Consider the following 23,738-nt stretch of genomic DNA (forward strand, 5'->3'; position numbering starts at 1 on the left):
GGCAACCAACTGATGTGTCTCTCTCACATCGATGTTTCTCTCTCTCCTTCTCTCTCTCTCTTTTCCCCCTCTCCCTTCCACTTGCCCTAAAAAGGAAAATCAATGGACAAAATATCCTCTGGTAAGGATTAGAAAAAATAGTGAGAGTGCACTTCCTTTCCCTGTTCCTGAAGAAACATTCAATATGTCACCATTAAGTATCATGTTTGCTCTAGGTTATTTCTGGGGTAGGTAATCTCTATTAAATTAAGAAATTCCCTTTCTCACCCTAGAGTATTTGTAGATGTTGGCTCTTATCAAACCATCTTTCTGCAGCTATTGAGATGATCAGATGACTTTTATCCGTTATTGTGGTGGGTGACCACTAGTGATTTTCCAATGTTAAAACCAGCCTTGAATCTCTGGCATAAACTCAACTTGGTCATGATGTTTATTTCTCTTTATAAGTTGCTGGGTTGTTTGAAAATACTGGTTTAGGATTTTTGCTTCTTTGCACATTTTTGGAGATTGGCCTCTGATTGTTGTCTTGTACTTTAATTCTCAACTTTTGGTTTCCAGGTTGTATTTAGTCTCATAAAATGAGTCAGTGTAGTCCATATTTTCCTGTTCTCTGGAATAGTTTGTACATTACTGAAATGACCTTAAATGTGAGGTAGAACTTGCCGGTGAGGCCGTCTGGGTCTGCAGTTCCCTTTGTGGGAAGATGTTTGACTCCGTGCAATTTTTTCAATTGTATAAAACTGTTCAGGTTTTCTATTTCTTCTTCAGTCTGTTTTGTTAAGTTATATTCTTATGGGAGTTGTATAGTTCAACCGACTTTTGAAATTTTGGGCAAAGCTGCTTAAAATATCTAATCTTTTCATTTTTATATGGTCTGTAGTGGCAACTACAGTGATGTCAACTTTTCATTCCTGAGATTGGTTATTTGTGCCTTTCCACGTGTGATCGAGAAGCGATATGTGCCTTCTTGTTGGTGAATTATACCACAAGCTGGACAGTTTCTTTTTTTGTTAAAAGAAACACTTTTTGGTTTTCTTGATTATATCTAATGTATGAATGCTATTTCACTAATTTTTGCTCTTATCTTTACATGCCCTCAACATTTTTCTGGATTTCCTTTGCTGTCTTGTTTTTACCTCCTTGTAGATTTTTTCCCCGCCTCACATACTCATTTATGCCCACACATTCCTAAGTACTGACTTAGCTTTATTCTCCAAGTTTGATATGAGATACTTTCTTATAGTTCAGTTCAAAATATTTCTTTCATTGACACGTGTTATTTAGGGTCATAATTCTTATTTTTCTAATATATAAACATTTCTCTTTTTTTTTTTTATTAGCTTCTACCTTAAAAGGTACAGTATGGTCACAGAACATATTCAGTGTTAACAGTCAAACTTGTTTAATCTTGCTCCAGGGTTCACTATACGGCCAACTTTTGTGACTGTCCTGCGTATACTTGAAAAGAACATATATCCTGCAGTCCTGTGGTGCAGTGTCCTATATATTCATCCATCGAGCCAATTTTGTTAATTGATTTGTTCAAATCTTCTGTATCCTTCCTGATTTTTTATTCTATCAACTTCTGGAAAAGGCATGCCCAAACCTCCCAAATGTGATCATATATTTGGATGCTTTTAGTTCTTTTAATGTTGAGGCCAGCAGAGGGAAAAGGGAATGTATAAAAACAAACCCCACAACACTGCGATACAGCAGAAGGCAGGGAAGAAAGGAAAACCCCAGAACGAGTGGGACAAACAGAAGCAGAAAATGAGATGGCGTATTCAAATCCAAATATGTCAGTAACTTTATTACATGGAAATGGATTCAGGGCTCCAAGGAAGGAAGGAAAAATTTTGTCAAGCTGGATCAAAAAATAAAATCCAACTACAGGCTGTTTACAGAAGCCACATCTAAAACGCAGACACAAAAGTTGGGTCATGTCTGTCTGCCAACAAACCAAGCTCCTCCTCATGGGGTGTCACAGGCAGTGGGTTGGGGTCCCTGCACCCCCACCTCACTTCAGCCTCTTTACCACTGAACCCCTCTGGGGTAGCCTGGAGCCGGTGGGGATCTCACTGGTTCTGACAGGTTGAAGTGGGACCTTCCCTTTCCTGCCTCACAGTAGCCTCAAGCTGGCAAGTAGCCCCTGGAGCGTGTGGAGGGAAGGTCATGCCAGGTCAGCCAGGCGCCGTCCTCCGGGCTACTTGCCAGGCTGGTGACAGGCAGAGCCAGAGCCTTCTGTGGCCCCCCACTCTCCAGACCCCTGGAATTCCTGAGTTCAAAAAAGGCCCCTCAGTTTCTCCCACCAAACTGACATTTCCTCATAGTCGGCCAAAGTGTTGGACACACTCCTGAAGTCCTAAACTGCTCAGATTTTTCATCAAACTGGTGATTCTGGAGGCTTTCAGGGAACCACCGTGACGGTTTCTGGTGTGTGTGGCAGCGGACCTGTGGGACGAATGTAGCTGCAGATCATGGAGCATCTTACCCTTCATCTTATTACTCACTTTCCACATTCTTTAAAAAATAAAAAGATCTGAATTTCCTATACGGCCTGGTTGGACCTGGACCACACCTAGAGTGGGCTGGCTGCAAGTACACTGCATCCTGGTGACCAAGCCCACGTGTCCCAGTACTGGTAACCAACCAAGCAGCCACACCCTGGCGTGGACCCACTGAGCTTCACCCCTTCTGCAGGCACCAACCTTCCCTTAGCAACCCTTTGTAACTTTTAGAATCCACACGGGTGAATCCAACTTAGACCAAGGAGTGGCTTTCTCCCCAAATAAAATCTTGCCCGTATTCAGCGGGAAGGTGAGAGCCACTGCCGTCTCAGCGCTGAGGGCAGGAAGGGCAGGTGCTAGGGAAAGGGGCTCGTGTGGCCCCCCTGCAGCTGCTCCGAGCGCCCCGGGCACATGGGCTGTGCACGGGTGTGTACGCCACCACCCGCCTGTGAGCTGTGGCAGTTCTGGTGGCAACGATGGGTGGGGAGCAAAATCTGAATGAACCTGAGTCAACAAGAACAGAGATGGGGCTGAGGAATGCACCCCAAGTGGAGGCCCCCCCGAGCAAACGCATCCTGGAGCCTGGGGCGGTCAGGCCAAGGGGGACGTCCAGTCCTTCACAGCCCAGAAATGGGGAAGGTCTGGCCGGAGCGGCGTGCAGGGGCTGGCTGGGCCCTGGGAGAGGCGGCCGGGGGCAGGGCGTCCTCGGGGCTGAGCTGATGAAGAAGGCGGTTAGGGGCCCCCCACCTCGGGCCCCGATGTTCTCCACCCCACAGTTCCTCCTCGAGGGTTCTGACTCCTGCCAAGAGGCCGTTTGGGTCCTTGGGCCAGCTTCGGGTCCTGGCCGGCGCAGCCGCAGCGGGTGGCTCTGCATCTGCACTGGTGGCAGGAGAGGCCGTCTGAGGGGGGAAGGCAGCAGGCACTGAAGAGGCAGGGGGGCTCTGGGGGCCCCCAGCGTGTCTGAGCGGGGGGTGCACAGTGACCACGGCACGGCTGCATGCGGAGGATGGCGGCTGCTGAGGGCTGCAGCTGGTCCCGGAAGGTTCTGCCTGGGGGGTGTCTGGAGGCAGCTGGGGTACCAGGTGGAGTGTCTCACGGGAGAGGCCTGAGGCGTCTCCAGCCCTGCAGCCTTCCGCCTGGCCGGGCAGGACCTTTGGTTTCAGCCTGGTGGGGCCCTTCTGCCTCCGGTAGGGCAGGTGTCTGTGAGCAAGGCCATGAGCCCAGTGAGGTCCCCGGGGAAGGGCCCACGGCCAGGAAGCCTGGCCCTTTGGCCCAGGGCCCCGCGGGCGCCTCCCCAGCCGATCCACCTGGGTCCTCATGGTGGCCACCTCCTGAGACAGGCCTGCCAGGGCGGCGGCGAGCCGATCCAGCTTCTCTGAGAGGGCGGCGCTGAGGCTGCAGAGCTCCTGCTGCAGGGAATTCCCACAGGGACACGGTGGCCGTGGGGAGGCAGGTGGCAAAGCAGGAGGGACGGTAGCCGCGGAGGGCGGCTCAGGCAGGCCTCTGGGAAGTGGCCTCCCTTCAGTCTTGGCTAAAACCAGAGCAGGGATGTGGGTGAGAATTCCCAGGCTCTCGGGACCTTCCTCTCTCCCACCAGGGGTTCCCTGGATTAGCATCCTGCCCCACTAAGGCCTGACTTTAGATGGGAAGAAGTGACTCGGGCTTGAGAACATCGATGACAATGCTCATGACATCAAAACTGGCCACATCTCCCGGCCATTTCCCAAATTCAGGGACAGAATAAACCACAGATTGGGTCTCCGTGGTAACTAGGATTTCTTAGGACACTGGACTTTCTAGAAAAAGGGTCAAAGGATTCTTGTGCCATCTCTGGGACCAAATGGCACCTGAGGGCACCTACCCATGCCCTGGAGAGTCAATGGGCAGGGCCTGGGAAGAGGGCCCAGGAGGGCTGGTCCAACCTGGGGCCTGGTGCTTACAGCGGGGTGACCAAGAGCCCGTGTCAGTACCCAGTGCAACTGGTCATAAGCAAACCACCAGGGATCCCCCAACCCCGACCTCTGTCCTTCATATTCAGAAGTTACAGATCCAGAGGGTCTTAAGTCTTTTTTTTGTTAATCGCCTAATCCTTCACCCTAAGTTCCCTTGGAACTAGTCTCTGTCTCAAGCAAACCTCACAAGAAAGCCCTGCTACCTCCTCAGACAGACCTGCTGTCCCCCTGCCCCCAGAGGCCCAGCTGTCCCCCTGCCCCCCGAGTCCCAGCTGTTCCCCTGCCCTGAGCCCCAGCCTGGCTCCTTCCTCATCAGCACATCCAGGGCTTTAGTCAGAGGAAAGAGTGAAGCTGGAGGGGCTGAAGGACCCTCGTCACCTGGTCAAGTTCGAGAAGGATCTGAGTTAAGGGCAAGTGACCCTGCTGCTGTGGCAGGTACACTTCTGTCTGAGGGAGAGGCGCGGGCGGGCAGCCTCGGGCCAGCGCAGTGCCCTTAATCAAACAGCCACAGCTAGGAGCAGCCCGGCCTGCCAGCCCCGGAGCTGCCGCGGGCCATACTCCCCGACTGGTGTGTGGCAATCCATGGGTGCCCTACAGTGAACCGGGAGCGCTGCCGTGTCTCTAATGTGGTTCAGGGAGGAGCTTCCTCCAGGGGAGGTGTGATGCGGAACCACATCTGCATCTCTCGGATGCCCTTGGCCAGGTCACACAACGCGACCAGGCCTCAGTCTCCCTATTTATTCTCTAAAGTCCATTCAAACTCCAAACTTTGCTTCTGGGGGTATCTACTCTGGTACAAGTCTCGATTTCTGTTTTGCCTCTGAAAGGTACCTGTGCTTTTATGAGAAAGCCAGCTATTTCAGTGAGAAAACACTGAAATGAAATAAGCAACCTGAAATGAGTTCAAGGTGAAATTCTTCCTATCTGTGATCCAAACAAGCCTGGAAGGATATTAAGAAAAACTTCCCCCAGCTGACCCTGCAGGAAGGAGCTGAGGTGGCTATGCAGACGCTAACCTGTTCCCTCCCACCCCTGTGCCCAGGGCTCCTGGTGACCTGAGGGGACCTGATGACCAGCTTACCTGCAGCACTTGGTGCTCTGTGTCCAGGTTCCAGGCCCCTGGATTCTTCACTGACCCTGAGTTTCCAGGACAGGGGCCGAGCAGCTGACCCAGGTGGCAGGCAGGGCCCAGGCCCCAGCCCTTTCTCTGGCCGAGGGGCAGGGCAGGGCCCCCCAGCTGGCCCTGCAGAAAGAGCACAGAACACTCGGGGGCTGCACATGTATCGTTCTGACAGAGCCATTCTAACATGGGAGTATTTGGACACAACCTAAAAAAAATTAAACTTTCAGCTCTCAACTAATGGTTAAATGAGAGGCAAGATGGACATACTTGGGCCACCAGGGAGCCCAACTCTGGTCAAGTGGCCCGCTGAGGCCCATGTGACAGGCGTTGGTATTTGGGGTCCTCTGCAGCTCAGGCACGACACCTCTGGCTCTACCAGGGGGTAGGGTCCAGGGAGAGGGGGTGGAGAGGGCCCTGATCTGCAGGTCCCAGCAGTGAGACTCTACCAGGGACATGCTAGGGGCACCCTGTGGGCTGTGGGAGACTGGATGGCCCATGCCCAGCCCACTGTACTCTTTCCCCCAAGCCCCATTGGGCAGTGAGGAACGTGGGGACAGCCTGGGCCTGCAGAGAAGCCAAGGACTGCATGGGCTCACCAGCTTGAATTCGAAGGGAGCCCCCTTCCCCGACCAATCACCCCACCCCTACCTCCTCGGGCGCTGCCCAGGGGGCCAAGCCGATGCAGGGTCTCCAAGCACACTTCTGTCCTGGGCACCTGGGGTCTGCCTCCGGTCTTCTCCTCTGTTTTTCCTGCTGGGTCAAACACTCGGTCAGGCTTGGACTGAGAAATGCGGAGGCCTGGGGTAGCAGGCCGCATGCCCAGCTTTCTTGACAGGACAATGTCTAACTTCTCTCAGGTGGAGTCTCACTTTTGATAATTTATGTTTATTGCCAAATTTTTTAAATGTATATTATTTACATGTAGTGTAAGTCCCTGATGCTAAGCTTTGGACTGCCGAGGCGTCTGTTTCAGAAGACGTCCATCTCGGACAAACACACCACCAAGGGTATGACAGCTCCTGGCCAACAACCAGGTGAGGAGCCAGCCTGCCCCAGCCCCAGGAAGTCCCTCTTTCAGAAGCCCTAGGTGACCAAGGTAACTGACCATCTGAATGACCCTGATTCTCCCTTCCTGTGTCCCAATTCCCACTCTCATGTTTTAAATTAGCCAATAAAGAGCAAACCCACCAAACCCTAGATACCCCACCACGACTACGGTGACAAAGAGCCCTAGGCCCTCAAGCTCACGTGCTTTCTCTCTCCACCTGTAAGTAATAAATCCTGTTCCTCCTGCCCTGGCTGGTGTGGCTCAGCTGATTGGGGATTGTCCTGTGAACCTAGAGGCTGCCGGTTAGATTCCTGGTCAAGGGTACACGCCCAGGTTGAGGGCTCCATCCCTGGTAAAGGGTGTGGAGGCAGCCGACCGATGTCTCACTCTCATATTGATGTTTCTCTCTCTCTCTCCCCTCCTCTCTCTCTAAAAACCAATTAAAAAAACCTTTCAAATAAATTAAAACATTTTTAAAAATCATAAATCCTGTTCCTCAATGTTCTTTGATGGTTTTTGCTGAAGTGCATCCTATGATCACAGCAAGAAGCACAGGGCGGCCCAGCCAGAATAACTGGCCTGGGAGGGGGAATGTCTGTGGGGCTCCCCCTGAGGAACAGGGTGGGTGAGCGCCTCAGGCATTCCTAGTGAGAGTGTCACTATCCACAGGCTGGGGCCCACACAACAGTGTGTGTGTGTGTACACATTACTAAGTGTACACAATGTGTGCATACTACGTGTCATATTATAACCTGTACACATTAAGTTCATTGCCAGGCTCTCTAATGAAACACTCTCATTTAACACTCCCGGAGCCCGAGTGCCTCAACAGCCCCACCTTCTCTCTCGGATACAACTCATCATATGGGGAACTCCTGCATGACAAAAGTAGAGAACTTCCTGGCAAGTGTCAGGCAAAGTGACAGGTGGGACTCAGAGAACCCAGCCTCTAGACTGTGGCCCTCCTGCGGACACACCCCTTCAGGAGACCCCAGGCTCACCTGCACTGAGACTGAAGTGGTCCCTGGGCTCTGCTCTCCTGGGGCCTTCACCAGGGCTACTGCCAGTAGGTAGGCCGCCAGGGCTTGGGGTTGGGGGGCCAGGACTCTTGCTGCTGGGAAGAGGGTCCCTCCCTGCATCAGAAAGCTGGTGTCAGGGTGGTGGCCCCAGCCTGGGGCATAGCTCCCTGCCTCCTCTCTGCCCCACAAGCTTACCCTGCAGGAGCGGGTGCCAGAGCTCAGGCTCCAGCCTTGGGTCTTCTCCTTCTGAGCTGCCGAGGCTGCAGCTGGAGCTGGAGCCAGTGCCGGGGCCAGGGCCAGGGCTGGGGTTGGGGCCGGGGCCAGGGCTGGGGCCAGCCAAGCAGGCGAAGCGCAGGGGCCTCCCAGGCAAGATCCCCTTCAGAGAGTTCTCCAGGCAGTGAAGTGGGGAGGGCATGGTGGCTGCCCCTGGGCAAATGACAACAGAAGAACCTTCTGCCCATCGGCCTGGATGAACAGGCACACAGTCCAGCCAATGGCTGCAGACAAGCTCTGCTGGGCCTGATGCCCTCTCTGCCGTGACGGTGAAGAGAAGTGCAGCCAGGGCCTGACCAGGCCCCCAGCCGCTCCGAAAGCCAGATGGGGAACTTTCCAGAAGACTCAAGTCCCTGAAAGCCACTAGGAGTGGGTTCCAGCAAGGCCCTGGGCCCCCCTACTCTACTCCCTCAGGACCAGCTGTCCAACAGCAGAGACTGTTAAGCCCCCAGGAGGCCCCAAGAGCCAGCTCTTGCCCAATGGGCGTGTTAGAAACACCATATTTATTGAAACGAGTCTGAGCCGACCAGCACTTGGGCAAGTCTAGGATGGAGTCCTGCTGCAGGTGAAGCTACGTGGCTGCAGCAGCAGAGGGAGCCCTGCACCGGCTCCCGTGCTCAGCGGGCGGGGGGAAGGGGTACATGACACCCGGGAACCGAGACAGGAGAAAACCTATCCCCTCATCAAACACTTTGTCTGGAGGGAAAACACGCCAGGAAGTGCTGGGGGCAGCCGCCAGCTCACCGTCCTGCAGCCACCTCCATGGTCCTGGCCTGGGGGCCGCATGGTCTTTGGGCCCTCGCTGGCAGCAGGCGGGGACGCTGCCAGAGGCGAGTGCCTGTGGGCTCACCGGTCGCAGGCTCCTGGAGGGCACGTCCCCCCTGAGGTGGACAAGCTCACATGCCTCGCTCTTCAGTCCTGTTTTAACGAGAGGCCAAGAGGACTGTCAGCCCTGCAGGGCCCTGTGTTGGCACCAAAGAAAGGAAGTTAACGGACAGAGAACACCCCTGTTATCGCTGGGTTCTTGGGCACATGAGCTCCAGATGTGGGGCATACACCAGCCCTGCAGATGTTCCCAGAGGCACCCAAATCTTCTGGGATCTCTTCAGACCCAGCTACCTGGACTCCTGGGAGCCCTGCAGCTCAGCGGCTATGTCAGATACCAAGGCACATGGGGCCAGCACAGCCACAATCGAAAGACACTCCTCCATGGCCCTGGCTGGTTTGGCTCAGTGTTTAGAGCATCGGCCCAAGGACCAAAGGACTGCAGGTTTGACTCTGGTCAAGGGCACATACCTGGGTCGTAGGCGCCATCCCGAGCCCTGTCAGAGCACACGCAGGAGGCAACGGATCTATGTGTGTCTCTCTCTCTCTCCCCTCCTCCCTCCCTCCCACTCTCTCTAAAAATCAATGGAAAAAATATCCTCAGGTGAGGGTTAACAACAAAAAAAACAGCCCTGGCCCTGGCCAGGATAGCTCAGTTGGTTAAAGCATTGTCCCAATATGCCACAAGTGAATGCATAAAGAAGTGAAATAAAAAACAGAAAATCTTTCTTTTTCCCACCCACCCATCTCCCTTCTTCTTAAAAAAAAAACAAAAAACAAAAAAACACAGACAGACAGACATCTAAGGCCTGGCTCAGGTCTGGACTCAGGAGCAGAGGGCCCTGCCTGAATGCACCCACCACTTAGAGGTGGTGGTCTCTGGATCTCTGGCCTCACAGTAGCCTCTGCCCCGGGGGTTTCCAGAGCATCTTTTTATCTCACGGGTGGATGTGGGCCCGCTGGCTGCTGGGGGAGGCAGCGCCCGGGGAACCAGTACAGGACACCTTTTCCTGCTCCTAGACCCCCGGGCAACCATGCTTTACCTTCCTTGTCTGCCGTCCAGCTCTTAGGCTCCACTCTCCGTGGTTCTCTGTAGCCCGCTGAGGACCAAGACCAGGCCGGCTGTAACCTGGGTACAGGTATCTCTCTGAGGCAATTCTCCAGGCCCTGGAGTGGGGCGCTTCCAACTGGGATTCCTATGGAAACCCAACATTTGCCATGTCAGTCAGAGCTTGGTCTCTGTGAACCCCGGGGACCTTACCTGCACCGTGTCCAGGGCAACTGGGCCCCTAAGAGGAGGCACAGAGTGCTGGACCTGTTGTGGCAGAGCAGGGCACCCGAACTGAGACCTGGCCCCAGAAACGTGTCAGTCCTGGCTCTGGGCAGCCCTGCTCAGGCTCCGGCAATGTGTCTCGGCTGCCTACTTGAAAGTCAGGCCCGCGGGCTGTGATGAGGGAGACTGGTCGCAGGCATGAGGTCAGGACACCCAGCTCCACCTCTGTGAGAGATGCTACCACCCAGCCTTGCCACAGGACGGCCCCGAGGACCGAACGCCGCAGGGCTGCCCTCACTACTCAAAGAGGGGGGGATGCTAAAGGTGCCCTCTTGGGTGTGATGGGGTAGGTCAAGGAAGACCAACGCTAATGCAGTTCAACTAGGAGACAGCCAAATAAATTGCAAAAACCACCCTTCCGGTGACAGGGAGCTGTGGAAGCAACAGGAACTAAATGAGCCAAAATTCTAGAGGGAGGAGCCCATTCTGCAGGTCAAGAGGGGACACTGGAGAGTATTGCAAGATTCTAGAGGTGACAGCTCACCGTGAAAGCCTCTATGCAGAGAGACCTGGGGAGAAGCAGGTCACCAAATACACTCTTTTTGTTGCTGTTAATCCTTACCTGAGGATATTTTTTCCACTGATTTTCAAAGAGAGTGGAAGGGAGGAGGGGGAGAGAGAGAGAAACATAGATGGGAGAGAGACAAATCGATTGGTTGCCTCCCACAAGCGCCCCGACAAGGGCTGGGGATGGAGCCTGCAACCTAAGTATGTGCCCTGACCAAGAATCAAACCCGAAGCCTTTCAGTGTGCAGGACGATGCTCCAAGTCACACTAGCTAGGACTTTTTTTTTTTAAAATCCTCACCCAAGGATATGTTTTTAGAGAAAGGGGAAAGAGAGAAAGAGAAACATTGGTCAGCTGCCTCCCATATGTGCCCCAACTAGGGACTGAGCCTGCAACCTAGGTATGTGCCCTGACTTAGAATAGAACCTGCCACCTTTCGGTGTACGCGACAACGCTCCAACCAAGCCACCCGGCCAGGGCGACCCCTTTTTATCTTTTAAGAGATCTCACATGTTGTCCTGACCCTTCTGAGCCAATGCGCTAAAACAGACGCCCCCACCCAAAACAAGTCCAGTGCCTCTTCTGTCTGGCATCCCAGATCTGCTGGCAGCACTGGGCATGGGACCTGACTGGGGGCCAGTTGGACACCACAGCAGGCTGGGGCGCCTCCCATCCTTTCCCAGGGTGAACCCCGAGCTCAGGCTGGTCAGCTCACCTTTCCCAGGCCTGCGCCCCTGGCCACCCTCCGGGACCTGGAACTCCAGATCCCCATCAGTGCTGCTGGATGAGGAGAAGCTGGTGGGCGTGCTGCGGGGGCCTGGGGGCAGGGCAGGGCCATCTCTGGCGAAGCCCTGCAGGCCCAGAGCCAGAAGAGGCCCCATAGTCACTCCTGCAGAAAAGCACAGCGGGCATCATGGGAAAGCCACTAGGGACGAGATCCCCGGGGCCCTGAGCTGTGGGCAGGCGCCCGGGAGACCTGCACAAAGGATCTTCCACCGGGGTCTCCCCACTGGTTAGGGCACTGATTAAAATACCACAGCACATTACCCCACATGCCCCAACCACTGTTCTCATGGGGCTAGAAAGTAAGAGCTCTTAGAGAAGGCGGTGGGCAGGGGCACTTTAACTGCCCAGCTCTTTGGGGGCAGGCGTGAGACGGGGAGGGGGTGGGAGGGGAGAAGGGCCTGTACTTTAAGAGGCCCAGGATGAGAAGAGGGGGACATCACGGTGTCCTTAACAGCCCCCCCATGCGTGTGCAGGGACAAACGCCACCCCAGCCCATGGCCAAGTCTACCTTGACTGTGTGGTCCTCGGGGCTGCAGCTCGGGCCTCTGAGACCCGGGGTCTCCTGGCTGGGGGCTCCGGAACCAAGAGGTGGCTGGCGGCTGGGGAGGTAACGACCCACTCAGGGGAATGCCCTTCAGACAGGCCTCCAGGGCTTCCAGGGGTGAGCTCGAGGCACTGCTGGCTGGGACAGGGGAGATGGCCCTATCACCATCTCTGGCAGGTCCCCTGGCCTGGCCCCAGGATGGCTGCCCTGCCCGCCTTCTGCTGGGGTGGCAAGTCCTGCTGCTATGGGAGCCTTCCAGGCAGGCGCCCTCCTGTGGGGGGACTTAGGTCTGCTCTGTTCATATGGGAGGGATGACAGACTGTCCCCAGGTCCTGGGGGTGGGAGAGCCACACATATGACCAGCTAGCTCCCTGAAGTCAGGAAACCTCTGCAAGTGAAGGTCCTCATGAGGGAGGGCTCACTGGGCATGGGCTGGGTTAAGGAGGGCGGAGGTTGGGAGAGGCACTAATTGCTGGAGGACAGCTGGCTCTTCCCCTGTGGACTGGGCCTGCTCCTTCCCCTGTGGGCGGGCAGAACTTTGTAGGGGCTGCTAAGAACCCCAGCAGGACTCAAGCAGATGACTCGGGCCTCACCTTGTGCTGCTGGGCCCCAGCTGGGCACTCGGACCCCACTGGTGTCTCCATCGCCCCCCGAGCTGCGGGTGGCAGAGGGGCTGTGTGTCCGCTTGCGGAGCTGACAGGACACTGGCACGGGGGGGCTCCTGGCCCAGCCATCCTCCATCTTCACAGACAGCATGTGGCCAGCGTCAGCACCAGTACCGGGGCCAGGAGAAGGGGTCTGGAGGGGTCTGGGCCCTGCGGGAAGCCCTCCATGAGGCCCTCATGGGCTAGGATGGGGTCTCCATGGCAGTCTCCCCTCTGAGGCAGTCACCGCTCAGTCACCAGCAGATGAACCAACTCACACTCCCTGTGCCACCAGCCTCCCCACCCCCAGCCCCATGTGGACGCCTCCAGAGGTTTCCACAGGAGCCAGGCCAGCCCTCCCCAGGCTGCACCAATCAGGGTCTTTCCTCCAAGGCCAGCACACCAGTCTCAATTCCACTTTCTCAAAGTCCTGAGAAGCTGCTGAGCACGGGTGAGCTGAGAGCATGGAAATACTACCCAGCCCACACGGACACAACAAGAACCCCCACGTACAAATTATGCCCCGAATGTCTACTGCGCTGGAGCTGTCTCTGCTCTTAGTCCCTCCCTCTACACCACCCCCTCCTTCCTTCTGCAATTCAGGGCTCCTCCTCTAAGAGTTGACCTGGAAAATTATCACAGACGGATGAAACACCTCCTGCGTGACCAGCTCCACTTATGGTGACAATCCCCGACATCTGGTCACATAACTCACACACGGAAGTGTGGCCCAAGTGTCCTCCTGTGGAGGGTCCCCATGGCCCTGCCTTGAGCAGCGGAAGGTATGGATGATGCCCAGGGCCCTTCCAGCCCAGCCGGGGGCCTTTACCTCCAGAATTCCTTTTCCAGGCCCCTGGGTCCTCCTGCAGTCGCGGGTCCCCCACTCCTGAAGGGCTGGGGTGTGTGTCCTGGGCCACTGGGATCTCCTTCAGACAGTTCAGCAGACCCTGGAGGGGACACTCCCCGGCTGCCTCTGTTTTCACTGCAGGAAAAAGCAACACATTTGCACCCTGAGCCCAGTGTCCTCAGTCTTCGTGAGAAATGACAGGTGGACAATCCGGGTAAACAGGTGAAAGAGTTTAGGGCCAGAGGTGGGAACAATGATCCCCTTTTACAGAGGGGGAAACCGAAGCTCAAAGGCTTCAGGAGCCTTCAGTCTGCACAGCTAACAGGCTTTGGACTGCGGGACAGGCATTCCTGCCCCCACCATGCTGCCCCGATTCCCCAAGTCCACGCTAAGTGTCGCACTCAGTGTCCCACTCACTCAGCACCTCCTCCTCTGAGGTCCCACATTAGGGCAAGTAAAGAACACAAGAGGATCCAGGGTCTGCTTCTGAGTTTTCTTCTCCTAGCTGCCCAGATGCTGCTCTAAGAAAACCATCTGGCTCCTGAAATATGACCCCGATGATGCTGGAGCAGCCAAGCTGAGAATGATCCTTCAGGAAGACACTTGACTTACAGGGAAATAGCTACAGAAGGCCAATTCCAGTTTTAGGGGCTTCAGAAACCTTGACCTCAGGCAGGTCCCCAGGACTCACCTCCCCAGGGCAGGCTTCCAGGTCCCAGCTCCACCCTGGGTAGCCGTGACACACCCAGGCCAGGGACAGGAGGTGGTAGGCTCAGGGGTGCCTCAGGGTGCTGGGGCCCAGGCACAAGGATTTCCTTCAGGCAGTTGATGAGGCCTTGCAAGGGGCTGCTCCCAGGAGAGGTTCCTGCAGGACCTGCAAGATCGGCCAAGGTCGATGCAGCCCTGATGGTGACAGCTGTGGGATGACAGGGCATCTGAGACATCCCACCAGTGAGAATGGGACAGTGTCTGCTCTGGGGGTCATCAAGAGGCTGAGACGGGAGAGGAAGGAACAAGCCTCCATTTTCTGCTGAGCTCCAGGACAGACCCCACTCTCAGGAAAGCCAGCCTCTCACCTGCCCCTGAAGCCCCTCTCTGCTGTTTCTTGTGGCTCTTCCTTTGGCCTGGGCTGCAGGTGGGAGGACTGCACTCCCCGCCTGGGACTCCAGGGCCTTCCTTCTCTGAAGGCCCCGGTGTGTCTGCAGTTTCTGTAGCAAGAAAGACAAGAAGGCCTTTCTAGCCCTGGCTCCTGACCCCAGGCAATCGCCCCGATCTGGTACCCACAGAGGGACAGGCATCTCCAGCCCCTAAATCCCAGGGGGGCAGCCAAGTCACGGGAACTTGAACTGGCTGCAGAGCCAGCCCTTGTAAGGCTTGTTCCAGCAGTCTCGCCTGGGAAAGGCGGGGAGGGCGGAGGGTGTCCTCTCCTGTCTCCTAGTGTAACTGTAAATACCAAGACTGTTCACTCCAAATGCCTGGGACCCTCCCCCAACTCCAGCCTCTGACTTTGGCTCAGCAAGTGACACCAGCAATCTTAACATGTGGCCCCTCACTCTGCATTCATGCTTCTCAAACGTGGAGATGTAGAACCCCTGGCAACACCTGAATCCACAGGCTAAATGGGGTATGTCTTTCAGGAGTGCCAATTTTATTCCGTATTAATTTAAAACATTTTAAATAACAACAGACATTCAGACAAATGATAAATTTGTAAGAATTTTAAAAAATAAAGTGAGACCCCAAAGAAATTCTAATGGCTACCCTTGCCCTCCTTTGCTCTCAGGGTTGCCTTGATGAGAAGGTCTGAGAATCGATCAGGCACGCACAGGTAGGTTACCTGATGGGCGTGCATGTCAGCGACCACCCCCCACTTATGCGCGTGAGCGACAGGAACACAGTGCTCCAGGAGCTGGACTGGGTGAGAGGTGGCCCGGCATTGGGCACCTACCTCACCTGCTCTTTGGTTCATAAAGTCCGAGCGCTTGTCCTGCTCCCCAGGGAACTTGTCCCCATTTAGCAACGAGGGAAACCAAGTCTTAGAAAAAATGAATAGGGTATGGGGTCCGGTCCCCCTGACTCCAGGGTCACACTCACTGATGGGGACGGGGCTTCCCTGGCCCCTGGCTCTGGGTGAACCGCTAGACGAGGAGCTGGGCGTGGTGGCCAGACTAGGCTGGCTGACGGGTGTGTCTGGAAGGCAGTTGAGCAGGGGACCAGTCTCCACTGTCACAGCTGCTGTGGGGAGGAGAGAGGACACTGGAAGCTGGGATTTAAGCCCAGCAGCAGGGAAAGTGCTCCATTCCAGCCCTTCCTTGCTGTGTTCCACTAACAATGACCAGAACATCTGTAAGCTCTGCCTTGTCACCCCTGAGCTCTAAAATGTCGACTCATAGTCTGGGTCTTATTCTGTTAAGACACCTCCCACCTCCACTTTCTGTTCCATTTGCCATTAACTGAGTGGATTCAAAGGAACCCCCTAGGCTCGGGCTGATGGGGACAGACCCCCGGAGGAGGGGAGGCCTGAGCTGAGAAGGGCAGGTGAGCAGGGCACAGGGAAGGAAGAAGAGGTTGGTGCAGGGGAAGAGCACTGGCTGGGAGGCAGACCTTTGTCCCCACTGGCCACTCAGACAAGGTACAGCTTCGTCTTCCTCACCTATAGAAGAGGGACCAGGCCCAGCCAGCACGGCTCAGCGGTTGAGCATCAACCTAGGATCCAGGAGATCATTGTTTGATTCCCGGTCAGGGCACATGCCCAGGTTGGGGCTCGATCCCCAGCAGGGGGAGTGCAGCTGATCAATGACGACACTCTCATCATTGATGTCCCAACTCTCTCTCCCTCTCCCTTCCTCTCTCTGAAATCAATAAAGATACATTAAAAAAAAAAAAAAAGAACAGGGACTGGCCTCACCTGCCACGCAGGGCACAAGTGACGAGGCCACGAGGGTGTGGATGAAGCCGCGTAGGAGCCACTATGTAGAAATCACTACGGGAAAAGCCAGAAGCTGCTGTCTCATCAACTACCCGAGTGCTCTCAGAGCAGGCACGCCGTGGGGCGTCCATGACACGGGGTGACGCCAGCTAGGGTCCAGCAGCAAGTGAGCAGGCACACAGCCGGCGGACGCTCACAGCTTGAACTTTACCTTGTGGATGGCAGAGGCTGCCCTGCTGCCCGACTTACCCTCGGGGCTCGCCCGCTCCCCATCCAGGCTGGCTCCCCCGCTCTCAGGGTCGACTTCCCCGAACAAGAACCCCGGGATCTCCTTCACCAGCTGCACCAGGGCGGTGAGGTGCAGGCTGTGCTGGGGTGCTCCTCCTGCCGGAGAGGCCACAGTGAACCCCCACACCCTACGTCAGCTCAGCACTCACGCCTCTGTGTGCGTCTTCACGCCAGCATCTCATGTGGTCCTCCTGCCACATAAGGAGTGGCAAAGGAGGAACCGATGGCTATGAGATAAAGAGGACCGGGGCTCAGGCCTGGTGACCTGCCCATGGGCACAGCCAGGACTAGGGGCTGGGACCTTGGGTAACTGGCCTCTTTTTCTATAGACTGTCATTCATTACCTGTTACTCCTCCCAGGGGAACACCAAGGAGGGCTGCCTCTCCCTCCCCTCCCACATCCAAGCCCTCTACCTTTCCTGGCAGCCCCCTAAACCTCCGGGCCCCGCCCAGACTGGGCCCATGGGTCCTATCTACCATCTGAGGTCTCCAGATGCCAGCCCTGTGGCACACCTTCAGGAGCTCAGGTGGGTGGCAGGAAGGGGATCGACAGAGGTGATGCACTCCAAGGGCGACCCTAGGTTTCTTCTGAGTGGGTCATGCAATGGGTGAGTGTACCAAGCTCCCAGCCCAGAGGGACAAGGGGTGAAAGGTCAAGGTAGGGACAACTGATGTCACAGTGTCTCATGGGAAGTGAAACTGGGGGCTGAGGACCACAGGGTTGGAGGGACAAGAGTGGGCCCACTTGGGCCCAGGGGGAACAGAACACCCAAAGGGGCTTGGCCTTGGCCTACCATATTACTCACCTAGGGCACCTCCCCTAGGTGGCTCCTGTCCCTCACCAGCTTTGCTCCTGCTCATGGCCAGTCCAGGCTCCGCAGGAGACAGGAAGGCAGAGAGGGGGAGCAGCTCAGCTGTCCCTGAGGAAGAAAAGAGAGTCCCCCTGGAATGGAAGCTCACCTCCACCCCCAAGCACAAGTGAGCAGGTGGCTCGGGCACCTGCACATCCATGCACCTGTTTACACACGTGTTCATATGACCACCCAAACCCCAGGAATTGCACAGCATCAGAACCTCGGAAACCACCTTGTTCTGCTTCTGCCAGCTTTTTAGCAACCCCACCGAAGCACACCCAGAACCCTAGTGCAGTCCATAAAAGCAACAATGGCATAAAAGATCAGTGAGGCCTCCAGCTCAGCTGAGGCTCTCTGAACGCCACCTCATATGGTGTTCCTTTTGGACATGAAAACCAAGGCCTGGGGGTGGGGGTGGGGACTCCAGGGTCCCAGGGAGACTCTGGGTATGTTTGCTGCTGGATCCAGTCCCCCTTGCACTTGCAACCGGGGCTCATGCCACACCTCCCCAGACAGGCCCAAGGGCACTGCCAGCTCCTTACCCAGGGAGACCAGCGCCTCATAGTTCTCCTGCATCACATCCCTGTAGAGCTCCCGCTGCCTCTCCCCCAGAAGCTGCCACTCCTCCTCAGAGAACCGCACAGCCAGGTCCTGGAAGGCGATGGACACCTGTGGGCACAATCTCAGGGAGTTAGCTGGTTCCATCCCATCGAGGCCAGGTGGGCACCAGGGAATGGGGAGCAGAAAGCGTGGGGTGGGCACCCGACACACGGGAGCAAGCAAAGGAGCAACAGAAATCTGCTCATGAGACAGCGATGGGAGTTGCCTGTGTGCCCAAAATGACATGCTGAAGTCCTCACCCCAGTACTGGTGAATGTGGCCTTAGCTGGAAAAAGGGTCACTGCAGATGTAATCAGTTAAAATAAGGTCATACTGGAGTAAAGGAGGCCCTTAACCCAGCATGACTGGTGTCCTTATAAGAAAAAGAGAGGCACATGGACACAAAAGAAGGCCATGTGACAACAGAGGCAGAGATTGGAGGGATGCAGCCGCAAGCCAAGGAATGTGCAGGGCCACCAGAAGCTGGGTGACTGAACCCGCAAAAAAACGAAGCCACGGATAAGGGGAAACTACTGTACATTAAGGAAATGGCCTATTCTGATTTATGTATCTGTCCTCTATGAGTCTGGTTAGCATAAGTCAATTTCCCTGAGAACCATAACTGAGGGGTGTAATGACCAACATCAGGCTCTGCCCCTGCTAACAAGAGTTCCACCAAGACACCCCCCCCCCAGGAGGCCAGTGAGAAGAAACGAGTCGGGATGGCCTTGGGCACTCCTTTCTTCTCCATCTCCTGGTAGCTCAACATAGGGCTCGGCAGGTGCAAGTTAGATCCAGGGAAGAACGTGCTGATAGCACAGACATGCAAAGCTACAGAGGGCCCACCTTTCTCATAAGGCCACTTCCCTGACCAGGGATATCAGCTGCCCCCATCCCAGGCCCCTCTGCGTGGAACACAGGCCATGCTGGAAATGGGGGCCAGCCCAGACACCTCCCTACTCGATGATGAGTGATGGGGATCGTGGGCATGTAGTTTCCCCGACACACCCACTTATACGTCTACCAGGTGCCCCAGCTCCCCAGCCAGCCTCTCAGCTCCATCTGCCTCTCTCCCTGCCCTCTCTGCCTTTAACACCCACACACGGGCTGCTGAGTGACACGTATCAGGGCTCTGTTCTCAGGGGCCCACAGATCAGCAGAGGTGTGACCCGTACGTGTTTCAGAGCACTTCAGATCTCCCGTAAGATTAACAAAACCGCCCTACCCTGGTGGCACACTTAACCGGTGTGAGGGGCAGGGGGGTCTGAAGCGAGGAGGGGAGAAGCAGAGTGTCTCAGGCTTGGGCTCCCAGATCAGACTCTGCACCCTGCTTCCCCCAGGGGCTGCATTCACATGCCCCTGAGCTTTTGGGAGTGCCACTGGACAGGAAAACAAGAGGCCCTCCCTGTTCCTCTCCATCTGACTGTGCCCCACTGCTTCCCAAGGCCACTCCTGGCCACCTTCTCCAGGAAGCTACCTAGTGTGAGGTCAACCCCCTTCCAAAACATGCGATCTGAAAGATCAGTGGTCCAACCCCTCATTTTATAGACGAAGAAACTGGAATCGGGAGGCCGTAGCATGGGGCTGGTGGGCATAGCTGAGTAAGGGTGTCCCTGGGCTGCTCACTGGACAGCCAGAGCTGCAAGGGAGGCTGCCCCTGTTCCCAAGGCATCCAGTATGCCTGGCTGCTCCTTCCTCCCAAGAGGTCGTGGGGCATTAATGACACCAAGGTCCTGGCACAGTGACTGCTCTGCCTGGACACAGCCTGCCCCAGACCCAATCCCCACCCCACCCCCCAACCATGGAGTCTACAGTTGCCTGAGATTGGCCCAAGGTCATGAGCCACGTCAATCACACAGATGGCTCCAAGAGCCTGCTAAGAAGAACGCGTGCCAACTCCCCACCGGTGTCATCCCGTTTTCCTAGCACCTGCCCGCAACTGGTCTGACCTGTGCCCAGGCTGCGACAGACGGGGCTCTCCCTTCAGCTACCGGGGTTACACCTCACCTAGAAGTAAAAATCTGGGAGTGGTGGGCATGGACCCAATTCCATGTCTCCCGGGGGGCAGATAGGAGGTGGGGGGAGGAGTGTGTCCCGGATCCTACCAGGAATAAAAGTACCAGCTTGGCTCATTTCCCCGAGGCCTTCATGCCCACCGCTCCCAGGACAACTTATCATTAATTAAAAGAACGAAGCCGAGGGAGCGCGATGCGTAACCACAGGACCGAGTTCCCAAAGGTGGAGCGAAGCCCTCGGCGCGTGCAGGCTGGAGGCGGGGAGTGGGAGGCGTCGCCCGGGGCCGCAGCGCAGCGCCCCGCACCCCGCGCCCCGGGCCCGCGCGCCCCGCACAGCGCGATCCCAAAGTTGCAGGGTCGCGGGCTCGCCCCCGCGCCCGAAGACCGCGCGGCGCCCCGCGGAGCAGGCGGCCCCCCGAGGGGTCCCGCGCCTTACCTGCTGCGCCATCCCGGGCTCGCCGCCGCCGCCAGCTTCCGGCGCGGGGCCCGGCGCCCGCCGCCCCGCCCGCAGGTTGCGGCGCGACCCTCGGCGACGCCGGCGGCCGCGGGCCCGAGGTCGGCGCGGGAGGAAGCGGGGCCGGGGCCGCGCACCGCGGCGGGGGGACCGGGAGGGCGCGCCCCACGCCCTGCGCCCCGGGAGGGGTGGTCCCGCTTCCGCCCGGAGGACCCCCGGCCTCGGCGGCTGGCGGGGCGCAGGCGCGAACTACACTTCCCAGAGGGCGCCGCGGCACCGGCGGGGGGCGGGGCGAGCCCCGGGAGGCCCGGCGAGAACCCCTTTTCTGCGCCGCAGCCCGGGACCCCGCGGAGCTGCCCGGAGGGGCTGCGCGCAGAGACCCGCCGGGTGGCCAGCTCCGGCGTGCTTGCGCGCGTGTGCGCGTCCCTCCGTCCCTCCATCCTTTCCTTGCATCCAGCACGTGCTGCGCGCATCCTCTGTGCCAGGTGAGGGCGCTCGGATGAATGGGACCCCCACCCCCGGACCGTGACCCAGGCCCCCGGGGAGCGGGGCAGCGGGTCCCCGGGGTGGAGAGGGGCTGCAGGCCGGGGGCGCAGGCCGCGGGCGTGGGTGGGCGGGAGTAGCCACGAGGCCCCGGCGCACCCTCCCCTGGGACCCCGCCCCCTGGCTCGCCGCAGCATTGACCCGCGTGTCACTTATACCCCGGGTGGCTATTTGCTGGACAGGACAGAGTGAGGAAGATGGTTTAGAGACGGTGGTGCGCTCGAGCTGGCCTGCGTCGGAGAATCACTTGTGAGCATGTCTTCCCAGCTCCACCTTCAGTGACGTTATGCTTGTAGCTTAAAATTGGCCACGGTGAGATTATTTACACCACGACACTGGGAAACACTAAAAAAATCAGCAATGCCCCTCCCCCCAAGAGCTGGTGGTTAAAACATTCACCAGCACACCACTGGTTTGGGGCAATGAAAACATGGAGAAATGGGGGATAAAATAGTTGTTTCACAAAGTTTTATTATTTTTAAAATAAAAAAAATAATAAATTTCATTTTAATCTTGAAAAATAAAACATATATATCTATAAAAAAAAGTGAACTTAAACCAGCCTATGTAGAACAAGACCTGTGGTAAGTGAAATTAAAAAGTTAGAGTTGGAGCAACCTATCGCTCTTGGACCGTGGTGCTTAGTGACAAGGTTTTAAGTTACTCCTGACTTTTTTCCAGATTTTGGAGGACTCGGTATCCTAAGGCTCAGGATTAGGGAAAGAAGCTAAATCTTCAACATCAGCCCCAGTAAGCAAAAGTGAGAGCAGGTAGGGGGCGTCTGGACTTGAACCGGGAACCTCTTGATCTGAAGTCAAATACTCTACACCTGAGCTATAACCCTCCGGCGTAGGCATAAGCCTAAGTAATACCTTTCATGCCCACTATTCCTATAAATTTTTTCCACCAGTGTTCATTCAGGTTGTGCCTCCTGGAAGCTGCCACACCTGCCTCACTGCCATTTTATCTCCCTGATGCAAAACAAGCCACAGGCTCCCCTTGCTGTGGCCACCTGCCTGCCCTTTCTGGAAAAGCACTGACACTTATAGCTGGAAGGGCCTTCAGAGTCACTAGTCTGTGCCCTTCACAGTGGGTATCTGAAAACAGATTCGGGGTTACTGAGCTCCTAAGGCTCAGGATCTGAATCTACTCTTCCGGACTTTGGGTTTAGGACCCTACAATTAAGCCAATCACTATCTTACCTTCCTCATGTTCCTACCCCCCATCAGTCAAAAATGTAAAGGCTACATAACTGGAGCCATCTGAACAGGTTTATGCAGACCTGAGACGATCAAGGGGACTAGAATGTGGGCTTAGCAGAGCATGAACGTGCCCCACAGCTCAAGGACCACAAGGAAAAGCTAATGTGGGACCCCAGGATTGGACCTGGTGCATGCACTGTACCCCTGGGGCTGTCCTCAGATTTCCTGTACTTATGAATCATCATGGGAGCTTGTCAGACATGCAGATATGATCTGGAGTTAGGAACAAGCTCCTTGTGGAGGGTCAAGAAACCCCACTTTGAGAAACACCTGTCATAGATCTACATCTGTTTCCCTTTGTGCCACCTGCTGGAAGACTCCGGTACTGAAACACCCAAGAAGGGGATAGACTGGGAATTCTAGCACCAGTCCCAGGACCAGCCAGAGCTGGTGAGGAAAGCCAGGATTAAAACCAAGGTCTTCCGTCAAACTGCTCATACTCTGAACTCTGCCATAGACCAGTAGTCGTTAACTTTAGGGTGCATCAGAATCATCTGGAGGGCTTATTAAAACAAAGATGACTGGGTCCCCCCCTAAAAGTTTCTGATGAACAAGTTCTCAGATAAATGCTGATGCTGCTGGTCTGGGGCCATACTTTGAGAGCCACTGCGCTAGACCTCCACACACCTGGGACCAGGCCCTTTCACACCAGCAGCCACACTGAAGGCACCTGTTCACTGGAATAAATACTTATTTAGAATTTAGATTATACTTTTAAAGCGAAATATGTTCCCTTCATAACAAAGTAAAGATATAAGTTCACAGGAACGAGAAAAGACAACCCCCCCCCCGGCCTTGATCTTCCATTGCATAGCTTAGCACCCTCTGTGGTCTCGCACTGGTCTCGGATGCCATGTAACACACCCCTGAGGTTACTGCTCTTCCTCTAATCCTCCGTGTCTTTAGGGCCTGGTGCCTTTCAGGAAGGACTGGTGTGTGTCCTCAACAGGTGGAGAGATATGGGCACTTGGACTCCCTCGCTGTGGGGCAGAGGGAAAGAGGGACCTCTGATCACAGACCTGGGGCCAGGGGGGAGGGGGCTGTGGCCTTGCCCTAGCTTACTGGGTTGTCTGCCCAGGATTCGGGAGTTGCTGCCACTCTGGTGCTATCTCCCCTGGGTTCAGCCAAGACCCCAGGTGATGGCCTCAGGCAGGGACTGAGGAGAGGGGGAGGCAGGGTTGGAGAGTGGGAGATGTGAGGAAACTGGGAAGGAGGGAAAGAAGGAGAGATGCTGCGAGGAGGGGACAGAGCTTGAGGGAGGGGGGAAGGAAGGAAGGATGAAGGGACTGGGGTTCTCAAACCTGGGACTGCCCTACTGGGAGCTAGAGCGAAAACATGCCTATTAGACAAGGTAGGAGGTCTCTGGAGAATGGAAGGGTGAACTC

At 56.0% G+C, this 23,738-nt stretch overlaps 2 protein-coding genes across 8 annotated transcripts in view; one reads left to right on the top strand and one right to left on the bottom strand.

The window, feature by feature from the left end:
- Positions 1-1,783: 1,783 nt before the first annotated feature.
- KRBA1 (KRAB-A domain containing 1) lies at positions 1,784-20,745 on the bottom strand. 6 transcript variants are annotated; one of them, XM_081147194.1, is made up of 18 exons: positions 20,531-20,745; positions 18,022-18,148; positions 17,432-17,545; positions 16,587-16,721; positions 15,503-15,643; positions 14,485-14,616; positions 14,100-14,324; positions 13,391-13,543; positions 12,511-12,732; positions 11,882-12,055; positions 11,303-11,476; positions 9,791-9,943; positions 8,667-8,840; positions 7,845-8,075; positions 7,632-7,763; positions 6,231-6,335; positions 5,541-5,702; positions 1,784-4,038 (listed from the first exon to the last, which is right to left on the bottom strand). In XM_081147194.1, exons 1-18 carry the CDS (start codon positions 20,540-20,542, stop codon positions 3,125-3,127), a joined length of 3,480 nt encoding a protein of 1,159 aa, XP_081003320.1. In that variant the 5' UTR covers positions 20,543-20,745; the 3' UTR covers positions 1,784-3,124. The 6 variants fall into 6 exon arrangements, with proteins under 6 accessions (XP_081003320.1, XP_081003319.1, XP_081003321.1 ...); XM_081147193.1 differs by lacking the exon at positions 20,531-20,745 and having other exon boundaries at positions 15,503-15,640; positions 18,022-18,162; XM_081147195.1 differs by lacking the exon at positions 20,531-20,745 and having other exon boundaries at positions 14,100-14,282; positions 18,022-18,162.
- Positions 20,746-20,829: 84 nt separating this feature from the next.
- ZNF746 (zinc finger protein 746) overlaps positions 20,830-23,738 on the top strand; it is a 38,999-nt gene continuing 36,090 nt past the window's right edge. For both annotated transcript variants that reach the window (XM_081147212.1, XM_081147211.1), the window contains exon 1: positions 20,830-21,033. The gene's annotated coding sequence lies outside the window, so the exon portion shown is untranslated. The remainder of the gene's footprint in view (positions 21,034-23,738) is intronic.

The sequence above is a fragment of the Miniopterus schreibersii genome (assembly GCF_964146895.1).
Source record: "Miniopterus schreibersii genome assembly, chromosome: 9".
Lineage (NCBI taxonomy): Eukaryota > Metazoa > Chordata > Mammalia > Chiroptera > Miniopteridae > Miniopterus > Miniopterus schreibersii.

What these genes read in the sequence shown, in the direction of transcription:
- KRBA1 (XM_081147194.1), bottom strand. An exon ending in TGAGGCGCTGGTCTCCCTGG is followed by an intron (nt 17,546 to 18,021) that starts GTAAGGAGCTGG and finishes TTTCTTCCTCAG; the next exon opens with GGACAGCTGAGCTGCTCCCC. An exon ending in CCTGGGCAGCGCCCGAGGAG is followed by an intron (nt 5,703 to 6,230) that starts GTAGGGGTGGGG and finishes CTCTTTCTGCAG; the next exon opens with GGCCAGCTGGGGGGCCCTGC.